The following is a 22,043-nucleotide window of genomic DNA, read 5'->3' as shown; positions in this document are numbered from 1 at the left end:
CCCTTCACTAAGGGTTTCTTAAACACCACCCTCCATCTCATATAGATTTATCATGAGTGAGGGGGTTGCCTTCCAAATTGTTACTGCTCTCCTCTTCCAAGTGGTAATTTTGGCCATTGGGCAATGTTAGCCCATTTACCTTTCATCCTCATCAAGATACTAGGGGAGGCCGTTTTGTAGTTTGACGACCACCATGCAATTCCATAAGGACTCGCCCACCGGTCTTGCTAGCTCTTTGAGTACAAAGTCTTCCATCCTGACTAGCGATATGGTCCATCCTTTTGAGTAGTCATGTGAATGCTACTAGCTTTATTGATCCTCTTGCTTCATAGAATCAACCCAATCGTATGATTAGGGGTCTTCTGATAATGCATTCACTGTGGAGGCCACCGAGTCAATGACACACCTCTTGGAAATCTACACTGAGTTTTCTCATCTATGGGCTTTAAAATCTAAACTATTTCTCCTCTCACCAATTGAGATTCCAATTAAGAGCTTGATCACGGCTTTGCTCCTCACTTGGTCCATGGTGGAGAAATTAATGAGGAGGTTCTTATGGACCTACAAGGACATGGCGCTCTGGCTGGAAAAAGAGGTGAAGGTTAGTGTAGGTAGCCCTAGTTTGGAAGTTTAAGGATGAGTGCTAAGCCTTGTTTAAACCCCTTAGAGGGGGGACACCATTGGCGTTTTTGGCTCATGGCTGCTCATCAACCATTAAAACTTAATAATAAAAACCTCACGATTCTGCATTTTCAAGAAAAAGCTTGTAGATACTAGATATTCCGATGTGTTTTTATCCTTTAGAAAAAGAAGAAGAAAAGACCTTGGCATAAGACAGCTAAAGACGATTGCCGTTTTCTTGCAGTGTCGGTGTAGAAAATTGACTAGGGCAGCTGTTCTTCAGACAAGCGACGTTGCAACCGATGCATGAACGACCATAATCAAAGCCAGGATTCGTAAGTCCGTCGTGATGATGCGGGTCGGTCAGGAGAAGAAGAAAGTGAGGGGGCGAGCTACTCGGCAATGGCACTAGTGAGTCTAACTGTGCGAACAGCGGCCTGGTATGAACAGGGGCGAATCGTGACAACGATGGTCGCCTGGGACGACCGTCCGCTAACCGCTTGCGATGCGGCGCCGGTTCCCACACACTCAAGCTGCAGAAGGATTGAGACAGAAGAGGGAACGGTGCTTTGCTGTAAAGGGAAAGGAGAGGACTGTAGGCTCGGTTATGATGTTCTTTTACAGGCGGATCCCATTTTAGGAAAGCATTGCCATGCGTGAGGGATGGATGGATCATGAAGGGTATGTGATAGGCATGCATGGGTCGATGGCATTGGTAACAGAGCCTGAGAGAGAGAGTCTGAAAGAGAGCGGAGAAGCTGACGCTTGGCATTGTCGGCGGAGCCTAGATCTAGCCATCTATCATCAATCGCACAGAGAGAGAGAGAGAGAGAGGCCGAGAGCGAGCGAGTGTGTGAAAGAGGGGAAAAGCCCTAAAGTCGTCTGTATTACTGGGAAAGATAGATCGCGCGCAGACCTCTCTTTCTCTCTCTCTCGGGTTCTTTCTGGCTCACAAACACGAGGCTCTTTCCCGAGCCCCATCTTTCGGGCAGACAGACAACGTCACCGCCTGCTGTCCTTCTTCCTTCGCTGCTGCTGCCGCTGCCGCCGCTGCTTCTCCTCCCTTTCCTCCTTCTACCACCACTCAGTCCTACCTCCCTATAATCAAGCCTCCCCTAACCACTCTCCTGTGTAGGTAGCTTTATCTTTATCTGGACTCAGCCCTTGCTAGATATAGCGTCCCCCGCCCACCGCCCCTCCCCCCCCCCCCCCGCGGCTCTCTCCCTCCCAAAATCTATCATCAATCAGCCCCTGCTAATAACAACATTCTATAATCTATCCATAATAATCCCTCGCTCCCGCCAACCCCGTTAACTGCATCCGCATATCTCTGCTCTTGCCATCTCTCAAAGTATCCCACCATTCTCTCCCCTTTCGCTCTCTTCTCAGCGAATCGTCCTCAAATCGTCCCCATCATTTGAGGGACCCCTGCCACATCCCCTCGCGATTGTTCTCATGCTAGTGTCATCGGCGTCATCATCACTATCATCGTCATTAATATTTCATTTCTTTGACACACACCAGGACCATCCTACTAAAAACAAGCCCCGTTTGATGACGCTGCCTTCCCCTTCTGATAGCGGAAACAACGGCTTTCTTATTATAGCGAGTGCTTTGTCCACTTGACTTTTTTTTCTCTCTCGTCCCTCTTCTTCTTCTTCTTCTTCTTCCTTTCTCTCTCTACCTACCTGCATCATTCTCTTATCTCACAGCCGCATCAATGCCATAGACCTTCTTGTCTTTCTCTGTCATATTTTCACCCTCCCTCCCCCCTCCCTCTCTCTCCTCCCCAAAAATGCTTGATCGTATGTACTGTCGGACGTTCCCACTTTTGTCTCTGCTGCAGTACCAAGAGCTTGTACGATGAGCTGACTTGCGGCAGAAAGCATTTCCCTGCAGTTAGCATCGGGAGCAAACGCAGCAGCCAAGGTGAGAGACAGAGAGAGAGAAGAGGGGGGATATGGTGGTGCTGCTTATAAAAGCAGGTCATGCTTGAAGAGAGGGGAAAGGTCGAGTGGCTAATTACCGGCGTATTGCTACTGCAGTTAAATAGCGGAGGCCGGAGAGAGAACATAGCGAAAGGAAGAGACGAGAATTATGGGGCGAGGGAAGATTCATATAAGGAGGATCGAGAATTCGACAAGCCGGCAGGTGACGTTCTCAAAGAGGAGAGGGGGGCTGCTGAAGAAGGCGTATGAGCTGTCAGTGCTGTGCGACGCCGAGGTAGGCCTCATTATCTTTTCCAGCACCGGCAAGCTGTTCGAATTCGCTAGCTCCAGGTAACCCTTTTAATACTGATTCTGTATGTGTGTGTGTGTGTGTGTGACTCGTGTATCGAACTGCTCTCATGAATGTCGATCATTCTGTCTTGTTCCTTAGTTGTGGGTGTTAAGTACATGCACAGACAGAGAGAGAGAGAGAGAGAGAGAGAGAGAGAGAGAGGGGGGGGGGGAAGAGAGGGAGGGAGACATCCCCAGAGCCGCCTTCTCGCCCGCCACTCCGTTGTTGATCGTATTAATTGTTCATACTATATTATCTTCCTCTGCGACATGAGGTTTAATGTCCTGTAGTTAGCCTTCCAGCGCCAAAAAACACAGCCCGGCCCTTCCTCAGTTACGCATTACAAATTGGGTAATATTCGGCAGTCGACTGCTCGTACAAGCTTAGACAGCAGAAGACTGCTTCCAGACCGCAATTAGTAAGACGTTTCTCCCACTATTAACAGACTTCATTGCCCGTTTATCCGGATTGTTGTCCATCTGATCATACTATGATCTTGGAGGTAACCTTGAATCGCCCAATCCTAAAACAGAATTCATGGTCGCAGTCGGATCCATGCTCGTCAATGGAATCTTGTGCAGACAATTATAGGTTCCGGCCTTGAAGTCATATTTCATGTTATCAAGTAGTAGACTTGAGCGCTCTGAAATTGTAAACCACTTATGCTAGGCATGAGGCTTTTTGCAAGCTATCATCGTAAGTCGAGGTTCTCACGATTTGGCATCAGTGGCTGCGTAAAAGGTTACTCTGACTGTAGCATTGTGTTCCAGCATGAATTGTGATACATCAATACTTCTTCTGAGAGCACATATGCCATCGTATTTGGAAATTCGTGTGTATTGGCAACATCACATGGTATGATGAACGACTAGAACCGGGGCAAGAGAGAATACAACACAAACTAAAGTCAAACCACATGGTCCCTTCTAGGTCTTTCCTAGTCTTGTGCCATATGTTGATCACACATGTCCTTACTAATCAGACGTAAAAGGTTGTCTTCTTGGGCCGGAGGTTGATCACACATATACTTTTCGATTGTAAATGGGGATAGTTATTAGTCATGCTCGAATGGATATTAAGTGTTGTTTTACAAGTGAGAACAATTTTGATGTTTAGGTACATCGATTAGAGAATCAAGAAGCAAAAGCATGGTGGGACTATTGGATAGATGTTAGACATGCACTCATAGAGTTTTTTAGTATAATGTTATTGTTGTAGATGATGAATTCAATTAAATTGTCATTATTCGTATTTGAATATATATTCAAACAAAGCGGTTTGTCAAGCCCTCACATACCAAGAAATCACCCAACTCTTAATGAAAGTTGGACAACTCTTTTAGCATGATTAGAGCTTCAAGTAACTACAAGTAAAAATAATCGAAAAAATACCTCCAATTACTAATAATCAAGAGTCATGCCTATGATAATGAGGTGATAGTCCTATATGACAAGCATTTGTAGAGAGTGTCTGAAGCAATAGCAGTCAATAGTTTGAGCATGGGAAACCATATTGTGATATATAGTTTTTTGTAAAGTAGCTATATCATGTGTCTTCAACATCTAATTAACATACCCCTTGTTTAGGAATTCCTGGGGAATAAAAGATACAATTTTCTTGTTTGACGTTTGGATTGTTGAGATTTATGCAATCACACTCCTAAGACAACCTCTTTGTATAGAGCAGTAGGGCAAGGGATATGCAACAGCCTAGGAGAAGATGCATGTATCCCAAAAGCACAGTGTGGAAAAGTACTATCATCATGGAACTATAAAGCAATGTACTTAACTATCATTTGAATGCAAAGTTATATTACTTTGTACTTTCAATCTTGTCTATGTCTACTCAACATTGTGTTTATGAGTCCAAGCTATTTTATCTTGGAACCTAATTCACTTGAGTAACAGTCAGTGTGTCTAGTTTGAGTCATGATGTTTCTTGTGATTGACTTCCGTCCTCCATAGCTAAACCTTGCTCAAGGATTTGTGTTTCTCAATATGAGTAGATGACTTCATCTCCTCACTCCATCTTCACTTTACTCTTCTTTATGTACATAGCTAGTAGAACCTACTTGTGTTGGAGTACTTAGATCTCCTCATCGAGGCCATATCTCAATAAGTTTTCTTTTAGAGACCTGCTTTGCTCAAGGGTAAACTTTCTATTTTCTCACACTTGTATATTGAGCCCTTGGTAGCCGAGCATTATGCCTTTTTCAGTTCGTTGTTCAAATTGCACCCTAATTGATCGCATAGCTCTCGTTGATAGTATGCTTTGCAATTCATCTTGCGACCTTAGGGCTTTTGAAGGTAATGCTATGGGCTCTCTCCTAACAAATTTTATTCTATCTTCTCACATTTCTTAGTTCAATCACCCCACTGTCACTCTAACCCACTATACCATTGAAGTTCCAATAAGATTGCTATATCAAATCAGTAAGGAGGGGAATATTCAACCATCAAAGTTCAATATCAAGCTTAATAAGCGTAGTATCTTTTGATACTTGCTTCTTGTTTGGCACTTGTGTCTCTTGACACATCCAAGCAACTCATTTGTTGGTCTGATCTGAGATCTTTGGTGCTGATGTGCTATTGATCTTGCCATCTAGTATGGGGAAAGATTCATCTTCATGCCACTTCAAAGAAACACGGTTTTACACTTGGCAGACAAGGATTAAGTTGATTTTGATGAAGAAGGAACTTTGGTTAATAACCAGTGGCCAAGAGAAGAGACCCAGAGATGCTGCTCTTGCAGTAGTACAGTAAAAGAATGATGACAAGGCCCAAACAATCATCAATCTTGAGCTTGATGATAGTTATATGCACCATGTAGATACGTGTGATATATCTCGTGCCACTTGGAAACAATTGGACACACTATTTGGTGCCCAATCTAAATTCTCAGAATATGGATTGTTGATTGAGTTTTTAGGTTGGATATGAAGGCTAATATATCCCTTGAAACTCACCTTAATTATATGGAAAGTTTGCTAACTCAACTTGTAGGGATTAACTTAAAAATGGAAGAAGACATGCATTCGAGTCTTCATCTAGAATTTGGTACTGTCTCCACCACAAAGTTGGTAGATATCAAAGCATCACTCATAGAAGAAGAGCAAAAGCTCAAAGGTAAAGAAGAAGCACACACTTCAAAGGAAGAACATACTCTCTATGTCAGTAAAAGTACAAAGGAAAAAAAAACATTGTCTGTGACTTCTATAGAAGAATGAGACACATTGAATTTTTTGTCATGTCAGGAAAATGTCATAGAAGGTCTACCTAGCAAGTGTGAAAGAAGAAGAAAACCATGAAGAAGAAGACACTCAAGTAATGGGTATAAAATGTATGTTTAGTCATGTAAGCAACTAATTATATAAAGGCTAATGTAATAGCTTGTAAAAAACATAATTGCAAAAGATCAAGCCTACAAAATCCTATAATGTGAGCCTTAATACATGGAATTGCTACTCATGTGGTTTAAGCCCTCAATGCATGATCCATAACTCATGCATACAAATCCTTAATGCATAAGCCATGTATGCGTACATATAATGTTTCAATGTATAATGGTTCAATACCATCAATGTGTAAGGGAGCCTTGTATTATCACTAGGATTTTTTGAATAAGTATCATTCTTGGTATCCTTGGCACTCTAAATAATTTGGCTTGATCCTGTTTGTATGCCTTTTGTATCATTGATAGCAAATTTGTGCTAGAATAAGGCTCAAGATCCTCACATTGTTCAACCAGTTGTATCCTCCACTTTAAAATGAGACATGCTAACATTTGTTGAGAATAGCAAATGATGCTTGATATGTGTGCCCAAAAGAGGCTTGCCTATAAGTGGCTTTGTATAATAGATATGACAAAGATGTATGCTCTAGAAGCTCTAGGAAGAGATGTCCAAAATCCCATAAGCACAGAGAGGAAAAGTGGTACTATCCAAAAATCTATAAATGCATGTGCTTGACACTCATTTCAATGGAATGGTACTTTCAGTTTGAGTCACTCAAGATTGTGTTTATGAGTCCAAGCTAATCTATCTTGGAACCTAATTCACTTGAGTTACAATCTCTTCTCTTTATCATGTTTCGGTTCGATGATCTGTGTCCACCATAGCCAACTAGCTTTATATCCGTGTTTCTTGACATGGTATCAGAGCCATGGCGAGCTAGTTCTAGGGTCATTAGTTAGTCGTATTCTAATGTAAATGGATAGTAGGAGTTGAACCTATCTTAAGGCCCTGTGCCATATCCATATCTTAGGCCACCTGTGGCCAAGGAAGAGGCCGACTACCTAGAAAAAATCTACAGCCTTTCGTCTTTGTCATCAAGGGAGTCCAAGGAAGAGTTATCTATACCAATTCTACATTACAATCTTGACATCGAGGCTTGCCACAAGCTCAATTGATCTGGACTGGTTGTTTTCCTTGCAAACCAATTTTCCTCAAGGTTGAGTGTCTAATGTGGATTCAAAGAATCTAGAACAGGAGGATTTTCAGATTTAGCTATGGCTCATGTGTCATCAAGGCATCAAGAGGAAAGGTCAAAAGAGAAAGAAGGCATATCGGAGCTTCCCATGGAATCAGATCCCTCCTCCTCTGAAGTAGCGTCTAGCTCCTCTGTAGAATACTCTGCACACAAGGACGTAGTAAGGCTGCGGAAGAACTTTTGGCTTGGAACAGAGAAAGCATGAGAGGCCAGGAGGCAGGCAGCGTGTTGCTCTGACAGGCGGAGGCATGGCCAAGAAGGTATGCTTTTGTTTGCAAAACAGAGATAGAGAAGAGAAGATGAGTTAAAGAGGAGACAAAGAAGAGAGAATGTAAAGCTCTACAGATCATCACTTGGTGTTGGAGGAGCTCTCTTCACAGTCGTTGCTAGAATCTGGACCTGTTTGAAATTGTGTACTTTTTGTTGGTGGCCATCTCTATTCATCACGATTACTCTCATTATCATTTCCTTTTATTTTATCTAAGGTTTGAAAATCCTTATCACTAAAGCCTCTTCACACCAATCATTTCTCACACTAAGCTTTACTTTCATACACACTCAAATTGATTCTCTTGTTTACACGCACATAAAAAGTGCTTGAATCCTTGCAAAAACTCATTGAGCATCTATGTCATCAAATGTCTATTGAGACTAGCACTGCACATCCATTCCAATATTTGTCAAAGCATTTTGTAAAAGGAATTAGACACTGCCATTGAGTAGAAAACGCCAATCAGTAAGAGCTTCCCGCATCAAAAATGATTGGCTTGTACTATGCACAAAAGCCAGATGTCAAATCCTATGTCAAGTTCGATTCTATAAATGCTTGTCTATCTATTGAGCCAAATAAATTCCCAAAAATCATGTATCCCAAAGCTTTGTATCTCAAGATTTATGTCATGAATACCAAAAAGAGCTTGTCAAGTCAAAGCCATGCAATCACAAAGATCATGCTAAGAAGATTAAAGCAAAAAGAGAAGTACCATGTGTCAACAAAGGGGACTATGATTACAACAAAGAAAAAGAGCATGAAGACCAAGAAGGATGTTACCAAGAATGCCAAAGAAGCATGTAGAAGATAAAGAAATTTTTGTATTCCCTTGGTGGATCATGTTTTTCTCATAGTGGATGTAAAAACCCTTACCAAAATGTAAAGTTTCAAGCCTTAACTTAACTAGGCTGCCAAAGAGCTAGTCTCCTGGGCCATGTCATCATGTAGGGGGGGCAAAAGCCAGCAAGGATAGAGACTCATCATTTGAGGGGGGGGGGGGGGGTGTTGAGAATAGCAAATGATGCTTGATATGTGTGTCCAAAAGAGGCTTTCCCATAAGTGGCTTTGTATGAGAGAGATGACAAAGATGTATACTCTAGAAGCTCTAGGAGGAGATGTCCAAATCCCATAAGCACAGAGAGGAAAAGTGGTACTATCCAAAAAGCTATAAATGCATGTACTTGACACTCATTTCAATGGAATGGTACTTTCAGTTTGAGTAACTCAAGATTGTGTTTATGAGTCCAAGCTAATCTATCTTGGAACCTAATTCACTTGAGTTACAATCTCTTCTCTTTATCATGTTTCGGTTCTATGATCAGTGTCCACCATAGCTAACTAGCTCTAGATCCGTGTTTCTTGATAACATTCATAGTTGGTTGCTTAATAGAGCATAAAATGTGTAACGACCTATTATGTTGCATTACATGACTATCTATGATTAAATATGCAAGCATTGATAGTTTATTTGAACATTTGGTCTTGAATAAATCTTCTTATGTCTTCTCATATCTATTCAAGTTGTATTATGTGCCTTATGGACATGCGATAATAAGCTTTGCCTCCAATACGGAGGTTTCTTTCTTCCTTGCTCATTAATGGTTGTTTCTTAAAAGACCATGTGTTCATGAAATACAAGTATTTGATGGACATTATATGCTCACATTATGTAATATTATAGTTGTGAAAGTAAGTAACAACATGCTTACTAGTTGATGTATTGAAGTAAAAGGGAAAATAGATCTAGAAGGAACTTAGATCTGGGAAGTCTCATATTTCCAAGGGATTAAGGGTAACTTGTCTTTTCTGAGCCTTTTCCTCATTGGCATGAATGTCAGATTGAATTTATCATGGCACAACTTATATTTTCATGGTATCAACTATGAAGAATAAAGTGATGAAAATAGGTAATAGCTTCCTCTTTTTCTTTGGATGATTGACTAACCTTATATTCACCCTTAAAGGAATAAAAAAAGGGCGAGGCCATAATGATTTATGTCTATAATATATCCCTCCGTCCAGAGGGTAGGGGGAAATTCTTCTACAATACAAAGATCTTCAATAAAGTATATTGGCAATAAGAGAAGCAAGAGTGAATTGGTGATTGTAGGGGGGAAGCTTTCCCTTGGAATTGCCGAAGTTACACTTAGTTCTTTGTTTTGAAGTGTGCTAATAAATATTAGTGTGGAAATGAGGTTAGGGTTTTAGTTGATGAGGAGATAAAGTTTCATGAAGAGGTGGTCTACAGGATGAGTTGCAAGGCAAGATGTGTAAGATTCATGGAGGATGATCAAGTAGGAATAGATGAGAGGTAGCTAAAGAATCATTATGTCAAAAGTAGACAGAATGATAATATGTAAAAAGAAGTACTTAGAAAATGTATCTATTGTGCTAATAGCAAGTGAGTGGAAATAAAGTGTAGGGATAAGCCACAAGAGATGGTTTGAGAGAATAGTAAGTCGCTATGGAACAAGTTTGCAACTTATAAATAGGAAAGAGTAGGATTATGATTGTAATGTAAAACATAGGAGGCTAGATGAGCTCAAGTAAAGAGGAGAGATATAGGATGGTATGCTGGTGAAATAGGTAGAAGAGGGGATTCCACAAGCATTAGATTCAAGAAAATTACATGAATTAAGAGTGTAATAGAAGATTTTCGCTCTATTATGCATGTCTCTAGTTCAAGTGTCTATCGTGTTTTCAACCTCACAATACATGTTTTGAACTCTGTGAATAGGCATGGGTTATGAGGTGAAACAAGGCGAGTCTATCAGCATTGATACCTAGTAGTTGGTGGGACAATGCAAGGTGACATTTGAGGAGTACAATCATTTGTATAATCACAAGGTGACATTTGAGGAGTACAATCATTTGTATGATCACAAGCATTTCTATAACCTTTGAAATTTCCCCTTTTTGAGGAAGCCACTACATTATTCCAACTTGGTATCCACTCAATGTAAGTAGTATTAGGTGAGTGTCCAAGTTATCGTCCTCCAATGAAGTTAGCAAAAGTTTCCTTAATGATAATATAGAATGCTTGAGAAAATAATATATAGAAAAGGATGGAGAATTTGAATTGGGGGTTTCTTTACTTGAGAATTTATGGTGCCATTAAGGATCTTACTAGGTTAAGTATATCAAAATGGATTAAAGGGAGAACTAGAAGGGAAGAAGATGGAGGACCATTCTTAGGATAATGAAAGAGTTAAAGAACAATGGAAATTAGAGATAAATGCTTGGCTCTTGAGTAAGAAAGTCAAATAAATGGTGAATTGATCACTCATAAGATTATCATTCTCAGTAGAAAGTAAGTGTAATTTCTCAGTTTGGTAGACTATGTAGTCGACAAGGGATGAATCATTCTCTTCCATTACTTTGAACAACTCGACTAGGTCAATGCCTTGCATCCTTCTTTTTTCAATCTTTGAGTTGTGACATGGATCCGGTGGCAGTGAAGATAGGTTATTGAATTGAGTGCTTTTGGAGACCTTTAGATGAGTGTTTCTTTCTTTTCCTACACCAAAATGTGTAAGAAGAGATTGGGTGTTTAAATTATGCATTGAAGCCTTAGTGACCTTTTCATAGTCATATGAAATCACAACCATCATGAAAAATGTACAACCATTTTTATGAGGATTAGGGATATGAGACCATGGCTCAAGGGTTGTTCATTATTGGCCTAGCAAATAAATTTGTTGGTTGGTTATATTTTTTTTCAAGTAATAAATAATTATTAAGTTAATTTTTAGAATTAATATTCTAAAAGTTAATTTGATAATGTTGAAATTACTTGAAAATGAATCATGAAGGTTGTTGATGAAACTTGCCCATTCAAGTGTGAAGAAGGTTGTTGAATGCAATAGAGATAGAGCAAGTAGAGATGGAGCTAGATGCTTTCATCGTCTTCCATTGTTTTCCAACCATTCTTTTTTCTTCAGTCTCACACACTACTAATAAGAGTACTAGGTTATACAAACAAACCATAGTTAACTAACACAAGTTAGTTTACTAGCCCGACTTATTTATCTACACACACACACACACACACACACACACACATATGCTAGTGACAACTAGACTCTATAGTTGTTGTTACGAGGATGTGAAATTTGATGCTTTGCTTATGTTTAATTGACATTTGATTAAAGGATTAATCAAATGTGCAATTAAAAGGTGCACATGTGTTGCGCGTGTGAGGTGTAAGCTACTTTTTCACAGTTGAAGGTCCAAGGACCCTGTGAAAAAGATGGGTGTCAAATGCAAAAGTTGTAACAAGTTACACTTGTTAGATTCTAGGTGAATTTTGGTGTCAGCTTGTCCCTAGGACCATTAATTAGCCATTAAGTGTCAGTGGTGACACTAGGGACTAGGCATTAATTAATGGATTAATGCTTGTCCAAGGGTCAATTAATGCATGAGACCACTTTGGATTGCAAATGGCCTAGCCAATTAATTTTTGGATTGGTAAGGTCAATTTTCTGGGCATGGATTAAGGGCTAAATTAATTTTTAAAATTAATTAAATGATTGGAAATTGCTGAAAATGTATTAAGAAAGCTGCCACTTGACAAAACTTTCCAATGCAAGTGGGGAAAGGCTAAATAGGGCTAAAGGGAGAGGGAAAATCTCGTTTTTTCATTTTGGAGCTGTTGGAAAGAGGCATTGGACTGTTGTTGCTAGCTTTTGGGGCCAATTCCCAGCCATTGGAGACCGTTTTGGTGATGGAGATTGCATATTCTTGACCTTGGGAAGATGGCAATTGCTACTGATGCACTTTCTCCTAAAGATCACAGTCTTTGATGCTCCTGTTGTTGTTGGTGCATCCGTTTGGGGCTGGTATAGCAGAGCAGCAGTATCAATTTTTTGCGACAAATCTCATAATTTTCTCTCTCTACAGCATTCTCTCATCTCCTTCAGCCTATGCTTAGCCATTCTCAGCCATTCGGAGGAGATCTCAGCCATTTTTGGTGGGCTGATTTGTAATTTTTGCATTAAATTCTAATTTACAACAGAAATTAGGGTTTAGTAAGCCACCTTGGGATCCGTGCCAGAGATTGAAGGCTCAAGGGACTGAAATCAGTAGATAATAATTGAAGATTATTAAGGAATTCCAGGAGCCAGTTCATCCCAAATTGATTTGGGGCAGCATTTGGCCAGCCAAGGGTTAAATTGGACAAGAAGTCTTGAGTGAAACAAGGGGCAAATGACCCAAAAGGCTTGCTGGACATTTATGACAGCAAGAGAAATTGGTTAGCAGGAGGAGATTGAAGGATCTCAAGTTGTACTCCTTCCAATTGAATGAAAGCTAAAGAAATACTGCAAAGGACGGCAATTTTGGGGCCAACAGGGTGTCTACTGTCCACGAATGTTATGGTAAAGTGTGTATTTCATTTTATGTGCATTTATTTATTGCTATAATTAACTCTTAAATCAGGTTATCACCGCCCATTCCAAGAAGGAAGGCTGGTTTCAGTTGTCATGTCAAGGATAGAGTACTAGTGATGAGCTTGACTCTCTCAATATGGACATGTATACATCATGTGCGATACTTTGAGATGTTGGGATATAGAGCTCTTAGTATTAACACTTAGCTAATCATAATTACTTGGAGCCTGACATAAATGACTAGTAAGCCTTCAAACCAGTTTCCCCCTTAGATTACTTAGGGTATTGGCTTTCATTGTGCTCATTGGATAAAAAAATTAATCCTAAATCACTATTGGTTGGTTTGCCTCTTGATTTTTCTAAAATATCTTAATTTTAATTGCTAAAATTCATGCTCTAGGCCTAAAAATTTGTGCATACTTCTTGAGATATCTATCAAACTCTAATTTCTATTGTGAATTACGTTTCATAACAACGATTCTTCAAAATCTACAGCTCCAATGGTTAGACTGCTAGAATTTGCTGAGGAAAGATGAGAAATGGTTGGAGAGAGAGAGAGAGAGAGAGAGAGAGAGAGAGAGAGAGAGAGAGAGAGAGTTTCATTGCGAGAAAATGTTGAAATTTGTTGTTGCCCTATTATGTGAGACAAATTCACTACAATCCAATCCCTACAAGTATTCAAAATGTTAGTCATATGCTTTAGGGAGAGACGAAACTATTATCGCCAGCTTCTCAAGATAGCATTTATGAATAGGCAAATGTTATGGGTACATGAAATTTGCTCTCCTTTGCAATTTTTGGAGCAAATGTTATGAGGATGTGAAATTTTTTAGATGCTTTGCTCTTACTAGGACATTTGATCAAATTTTTAAGACATGTGGGATGCACATGGCAATTATTTCATGGTAATAGATTAAGGGCCTTGAGGAAGTAGTGGATGCTTAAGGCAAAAGTTGTGACAACTTATGCTAGCTAGGGTTTGGATATCAATTGTTTTTAAATTTAGCCCCAGGATAATGAATTGGCCATTAAGTGTTAGCGGTGATATTAGAGACTAAGCAATAATTAATTAATTAATTTTAATCCAAGGATCAATTAAGGCCGGGGACCACTTGGAGTTGAAAATGACCTACCCAACCAAATTGTGGATGTCCACAATTAGTTTTGGGTAGAATCAAATGGATTGAAATTCATTTTCTAAATTAATCAATTGGTTGAAAATTGCTAGAAAATGAGATCAGAGGGTTGCTACTTAGTAGAAATGCCCATGCAATGGTTGAGAAGGCTATTTGGGGTTGAGGGAGACTCATTCAGTCCATTGAGAGAGAGAGAGAGAGAGAGAGAGAGAGAGAGGGAGAGAGAGAGAGAGAGTGTGTGTGTGTGTGCTGTTGATTAGTTTCAAGGCAAAAAATTAGTCATTTGCTATAGGAGATAACTATCAAGAGGCCTTACGAATTAGATGATAGTATTTAATGCTCCAAAAATTACAAAGGACAGAAATTATGAACATGCAATGCCATTTGAGAGGCATCAGGGCAACATGCAATAGCATTAATTAGTGATTTGACCAGGCAATAATCAGATTTGGGGTTTCTTCCGTAAGGAAGCTCGTTTTTCTCGCTCATTTTAATATCTGTCACCTTCTCTAGTCCATTCTCAAAGTATCTCAGCATTTTTCTGCCAATTGAAGAGTTTCGTAACCAGATTTGTTAGACAACAATGAGAATTTTGATGTAAATCTTAATTCTTTGTAGGAATTAGGGTTTAGTAGTCAAACTGGGACATGTTCCAATAGATGAAGGCATCATTCACTAAAATCAGCACGTGAAATTCAATGAATTATCAAAGATTTCATATGCTAGCCCATCTCATTTTATTTGGGGTAATATTGGGCTACTTTGTAGTCCAGTTTATACAAGTCCTAGGTGAAGATTAAGGAAAATTGGGTCGAATTGCTTGTTGATTGATTGTGATAGCAAGGGGCTTTTGGATCAATGGGGGAGATAATGAAATCTCAATTGTCCTCTATTCAATAGTAATACAAATGAAAGAAATACTGCAAGGGACACTAGTTTTGTGGCCAATAGAGAGTCCAATGTCCAAGAATGTTATGATAAAGTATGCATTTTAGTTTATGTTTATTTTTGAATTGTTGTAATTAAGTGCTTGATCACGTTTTACCACCCTCTCTAAGAGGGAAAGTTGGTTTTAGCAAATGCCCTTTCCAATGGCTCCTCCTATGTCCTCATAGTTGGGTAGAATTTCTCTCTCTTCCTTTAGTCTTACCCCAATCTAGATTGACCCTCTCTTAGCCTCCAATAGCCTTCTTTATACTCTATCCAGTCAACAATTAAATTGGCAAGGCCAATTTATCACCCAAGTATTCCCAAGCATTCATTAGCCCTTGGATTGACATTAAATAATTAATTTATACCCTATTCCTAGTATCACCACCAATGACACTTAATCTTGGACAATGGAAAGCTTGTTAGCCCCAAAATTGGTGCCCTTTATGGCATTTCTTTATCTCGTGTCGGAATATGAATGGAATACACTGATATTTCTTAAGTCTCTTTCACTCTCTAATTGTCTCTTATCATCATAAATGTCAATAAGCTTTCGAGCCAAGTTTTTCCTTGGTTTGCTCAAAGAATTGGCCTTCATCATGCTCCTTAGGTGAGAAATCCATTCCCAAATCAAATTGTTTAGGTGGTCTCTTAAATTTCCTAAAGTTCCTTAATTTCAGTTGTTGAATTTGAAACCCTAGTCTTGGAAGTGTGAGCAAATCTCTCAAGGTGGTTGTCAAACTTTAATTTATGTTGTAAGTTAGGGTTTATATAAAAGATTCTTCAGAATCTTCATCTCCAATTGTTGGCCCACTCCAATTGTTGGAACTATTGAAATTTGTGGAGGGAAGATGAGAAATGGCGAGAGGATAAGAGAGAATGCTAAGAAGAGAGAGATTTCAAAGTTTCATCGTGAGAAAAGGTTGCAAAGAACCCACTATCTTTAAATTAAGATACAATTGTTTACACTCATAACCTTTGTGTATGCTCTAGGTGCCCACAAATGTTTCACGTTTGCTAACTACAAGTAATTTATAGATATGAAATTCCACGCCATGATATAAAATATATGAGACAATGCAAATAGTAAATTTCAAAAGTTGAGAAAACTATCCATGATGCAAATTCTAGATGAGATACATGGAGACTTGAAATTTTGAGTTAATTGCTATTAAAAACTATAGCCACATAATTAACTTAATCTTAAGGCACAAATTATAAGTTGTATTCCATAGAGTATAGAGTTTTACAAAAAAGTGAGTTGTTACCTTTTTGTTTGAGGCTGATTCAGTGCAAATCAACCTGTAAGAGGGGCTCACAATGTTGCCACATGCCCTAAGGAGTGGCAAAAATACTAGCATGTGAGCTCCACTACTATCCTAGCTTTTGGGGACTGTTGCTCAGTTGTCACTTGCTCAAATTCCCCTTTCAATGGTTGTAGCAACTTCCATAGCAGGTACCTATAGTTGGGCTAACTTTCTCTCTTCCTTCAATCTCTCCTCAAGTTGAAATGACTCTCTGTTAGCCTCCAACAACGTTCTTTCCACTTGTATGGGCAAGTTTTGCCAAGTGGTGGCCTTCTTAATCCATTTTTCAACATTTTTGAACAGTATTAAATTAATTTTTAGAACATTAATTTAAATTTTACTTCTTACTCCAAAAAAACATTCATACCCTATCCCTAGTGTCACCACATTGATACTTTAAGGCTAATTTAGGTGAACTTTGCCAATTTTTGACACCAAGCACTACTTAGTATCTATAAAAAAATATTACAACTTTTTTCTTTGACAACCACTGACATCTTAGGGTCCTTGGCCTTACATTGTGAAATAACTAAATTGCACATCACATGTGCAAGTTACACATGCACATTTGATTAAATCTTAATCAAAAATTTCATGTCCTCATGGTAGATAGTACATAGTCATGTGCTAAACAAGAGGCAATATTAGCATTGTACATGCCTTGTTGCTGCATGTGGGCCAAAAAAGAGAATGGTACAAAGGCATGCACTAGGCAGTAGGCATCATTAACATCGTACATGCCTCACTCGTGCACATGGGACTCGCTCTTTGAGAAGTGAATTTCATGGAGGAGCACAAGGAGCCCCTCATGGAGATAATGTATTAGTATGTGGCATCAATGAAACACTTTGAATTGCTAATTCGCAGTCTATCCCCCTTTATGTATCCTTGCATGATATCTCTATGATATATCACGATGTAACAATAAATTTCACAATGTAACAATATATAGCAATATACATCCTTGTATGACATTAACATGTAACAATATTCACATCAGCCACCAAAAAGATGTAACAATAAATTTCACAATTTCATTCATATGATATTTTTAAAAAACCCAAATTTTGATTTTCATCTATATAGATATTTGAAGCTAACATTTGGCTTGAATTGCAAGAAAAAGATAGTACATCATTTGGCTTGAATAGTACCAAAAGAGAATATTACAAAAAATAGAATAGTACAAAGCCACTCACTAGATAAGAGGCCGCATTAACATCATGCATGCTTGATTGGTGCATGTGGGGCAAAAAAGAGAGTAGTACAAAGGTAGATGCTAGGAACTAGGCATTATTAAAGTCATGTATGCCTCAATAGTGCACATGGGGCTTGATTTTTGAGAAGTGAATGCCATGGAGGACCATGAGGAGACCCTCATGAAGATGATATACGAGTACTATGTGGCATCAACAAAATCCTCTCCAAGTCAAAGTTGCTATTTCGGGCTTTATCCCCCCTCTATACATCCTTCTATGAACTTGCTAAAGGCAAAGGTTCTATGCATAGGAGGATTGGTTTGATGATGATGTATAAATGCTGCTCCATCTACACATAGGCAGTAACTAAGATAAGAAACCCTTCCTTTTTTCGTATGTAGCATGAACACTAAAGTATTCTATATATTTGAATCATTACTCAATTGTTGTTAAACTTTTCTTTGTATATGTTGTTTAATTTCATTATGAAAATTATATTGAAATGCTTGTAGAAAGTCATGTTTATAGTTAGATGCATTGTTAGCTACATCTATAAATATGCTTTAAAATATGTATAAGATATGCTCACTAGAATATGTAATGCAATGCTTATGTTTAGCACCTTAGTTTATAGGATTCATCACAATTCACAAATCCAAATGATGTGAGGATGCCAAAATCATCCGTGGTGAAGTTGGTTGTTTCGCAAGCATCAATATCACAATATCAACTATGAGCAAATGATTTTATAGATGACAATTAAACTATTGGAGAAATAGATATTGTTAGTATGAAGACAAGAGCTTAAAGAATCCTTATGACATAAATCCAAACTTGGAATGGCTATCTCATTTTTCGAGGTTGTTGGAAAATATGAGATTGATATCCATTGAAGTCAATTTAGGAAGACCTTCAATTCCTAACATGGAAGAAATAGAGATCCCATGTGCCAAAGTAGTCATTTTGAGGGTTCCATATGTGGTGATCTACGAATGATTTAACAAAGGACATTGCAACTTACTCTAATGAGGTAATCAAATTGACTTAGTACGAACAAAACTTTTAAGCCATGTATCATATATAAGTTGGGGATGGGCTTCCCAATAAGAATGATTTTTGGACCACCATTAATGATTTGATAGCTATCACTCTTGAATTTTCTAGTTTTTTCTCAAGAAATTACACATAATAATTGTATGTAATTCCTAGCAATACTTGGACAATGATACATAAATGTAGAATTTTGGCTTTGCCTTAGCCACCATTTCCATGGAAACATTAAGCAAAATTTGAACTAAAAAATGGGCCTTTTAGGGGGTTTGATGCACACTCTCTCCTAAAAAATGGGCCTCCCAAATTTGTTGAATCTTCGATGTTTAGAATGGGGACCCCCCAAATTTGTTGGATCTTGGATGTTTAGAATGCACTTTTCAAGCTCTTTTTGTTATTATGTAGCACGCCGTAAGATTTTTCATATTTCAAAAGATTCCAAATTGGTGTGACCACTTGATATGACATTCACCTCAATGAAAAGATATCAAAGAGTACATTCTAAATATCTAAGGTCCAACAAATTTGGAGTGAGTTTGTAAATTTTTTGATCGTGGCCCTATTTTTTAGGGGGGAGGGAGAGCGAAATCCCTTAAAATGTCCATTTTTTAGTCCAAATTTTTCCTAATGGTCAATGATGTTATAGTTATTAGTTGGAGTGGTATTGGCATATGATACTCAAAGCATGCATTCTTTGCTAGTTGCAAAATTGTAGCTTCATTTGGACTTGCAATTTTTCAGCTAGTAGCTCTCTAATTTTTTTTCTTTAATTATTCGCATCAACCATGCCAAAATGCAACAATGAAACTCAAAACCAACAAAGTGATGTAGGAAAAAATTGTGAATTATATATTCATAAAAGTGCATACATTTTGAAGTTAGATTTGGCTTGAGTTACAAAAAAGCTTGTGCATGCTAAGTAAAAATAGAGTTACATTAAAAGATAGATTTAGCTAAGCTTGCAATAGAGAGAGCCAATATAACCTATAACCACAAAAAATGCATCCTTAGCACACATGGCTTGTTGGTACATGTATGGGTAGTTTCGTAGGAAGCCCAAGTTGTGGACGATTACATTTTTATTGCATTTATAAGTGCATTTATGAATGGAGCCAATTGAACTATAATCACATAGTTAAATGTGTGTTTAAATGCAGTCCTACTATACTAGTACTTTGTGGGGAATACTTTGCATAGAACATATTTTGCACACAATAGCAATATGTAGTAAACTATACATAGACAAAGAACACATATAGAATACTATAGACCTCGACACAAAGCAATAGAGTACTACAAGCTTGTGCATATAGAACAAAGCACTATAAGATTTTGGTACACATTTAAGCATGTTTATTAGCATAGCTAATTGAAATACAACTACATGCTATTGTGATAAACATGCATTTAAACCCGATTGTAGTAGTACTCTTCATGCATTTAAACTGGATTATAGTACTACTCTTCATGCAACCATTACAATAATACTAAAAGTAAACAAATAAATATAGATTAAATAAAATATAAATACATAAAGTTAGAAACCATATGCACATTTCCAAATGAAAGGATGAAAGAGAGAGAAATACATTGATTGCAGCTTCCTTCCACTTGTAGCTTTCTTTCTTGAACATTCTTTGGAATGGCTAAAGAACAAAACAAAAAGATTACACTATTGTGTTCTTCACAAGCATGGTTGTCATGTCTAATAGCCTTTAGTACTATGTGATACTGGTGCAGTACTAATTGGACTAAAAATAGTTGGGGACCTATGTCCAATGAAAACTAAAAATAACGCAATTCAAATGTTTAGAGTTTGTATACCAGGAGTTCACATATGGAGAGAGTGAGGATAGAGAGGATGTAGAGCTAGAGTGGAGGTATGGCGAAGATAGGGTGAATGAGAGCTTGGGGGTAGAGAACTTGAGGAGCGAGAGTTTGAGAGTAGAGAGCTTGAAATTTAAGCTTGAAATTATAGTTTGAAATTAGTGAGGGAAAGAGAGGAAGATAATACATTGCCTCGGAGAGAGAGAGAGAGAGAGAGAGAGAGAGAGAGAGAGAGAGAGAGAGAGAGAGAGAGAGAGAGAGAGTGTGTGTGATTTAGAGATTGGGGTGTGTGCATGTGTGTTGTAGGAGAGGATGCTTAGTTAACACCTATCACTACCCCAAAAAGTAACCCGTATGCACTTTAAAATAGTCAAATAGTTTGGATGAGATGTGATCAGACAAATCGTATTAGATGTATTGGAATTATAAATATATGTTGTGTGTTTTTGAACCCTTTGTCTTTCATTTTAAAATCAGGTAAGTTACTCATGAATATATTTATGCATCACGTGGGTTCAAAATAAGGTATTCTTAAAATATCATTTTTATACAATTTTTACATACAGAAGGGTATAATGTTTATGGATTATTTACAGATTGAATAGAAAATGATTATGTTTTATTCAAGAAAAATTCATAGATAAGGATATTTATAAATACACCTTGAATGCACATGATGTAGAGAATAGACATATAGTAACTTTCTCAAGATTTTAAAGCCCTTCTAGAATCTTTGGTCATATTAGATTTTGTGGCACCTAAAGAGATAGAATGTAAGCTAAGCACAAGTTTTTTAGTTTATTTGGCCATAATGGGCTATTTTTAAAATGAAAATTTTAAAACATATTTCTTTAGTGCGGATCACTTATTAGACCCTCATCGAAAATCATATGTATGACCAAAGCATAGATGAGTTATATACGAGTAAGTAAACAACAATATACCCCATTTTGCATAATTGTGAGACCATCACGATTCTAGGCATATATGCATCTTTAAATTTTGTATATTTCTTCCCAAAGAATAGAAGATTTGTTTTCATCAAACTATTACTTTTCATGCATGTACATTTTCAAATAGTCATGTATATGTGAAATAAGCAATTACATAGAGCTCTTTAATTATGAACTACTTTGGCAAATAAATAGGATGTAAAATTTTCTATTTCAAGGGTAGGAAAGCTTATTTTTCCTATTGGAGCATCCACTATTAAGAAAAATTTCCCTATAAAGAAACCCCTTATCCACCCTACATATTTGAGGAAGTTTAGTATTTGCTATTATAGAAAGTGCCCTTTAAATTGAAGTGTTTTGTATGTGCAGTTTCACTCCGCTTTATCCACACTGTATGTAGAATATGTTGTGCAAAGGTTAGCCCAATGTATGTATAGGTCACAAAAATTAAAATGATCTTAATCTTACATGATAGGACACATTTAAAAAAGTGGACATTTTAGGTTTTCATGGTGAGAATCTTTATTCGATGTCAATTATTTTCAGCATGTGTATGATGCACGTATCAAAGCATACGTAAAACATAGTTTTCAAT

At 37.9% G+C, this 22,043-nt stretch overlaps 1 protein-coding gene across 2 annotated transcripts in view; it reads left to right on the top strand.

The window, feature by feature from the left end:
* Positions 1-1,098: 1,098 nt before the first annotated feature.
* The window catches only part of LOC148038540 (MADS-box protein GGM13-like), a 102,569-nt gene continuing 81,624 nt past the window's right edge, over positions 1,099-22,043 (top strand). The window contains exons 1-2 of one of the 2 annotated variants that reach the window (XM_087673251.1): positions 1,099-2,550; positions 2,667-2,900. In XM_087673251.1, coding sequence (XP_087529377.1) covers positions 2,719-2,900 — 182 coding nt within the window. In that variant the 5' untranslated portion in view covers positions 1,099-2,550; positions 2,667-2,718. The remainder of the gene's footprint in view (positions 2,551-2,666; positions 2,901-22,043) is intronic. The other variant, XM_087673246.1, reaches the window with a different exon arrangement.

The sequence above is a fragment of the Lygodium microphyllum genome, chromosome 3 (assembly GCF_053477565.2).
Source record: "Lygodium microphyllum isolate KBCC chromosome 3, Lygodium_microphyllum_v1.1.10, whole genome shotgun sequence".
Lineage (NCBI taxonomy): Eukaryota > Viridiplantae > Streptophyta > Polypodiopsida > Schizaeales > Lygodiaceae > Lygodium > Lygodium microphyllum.
The sequence above is the reverse complement of the archived record's forward strand: the minus strand, read 5'-3'. Positions and strand labels throughout refer to the sequence as shown.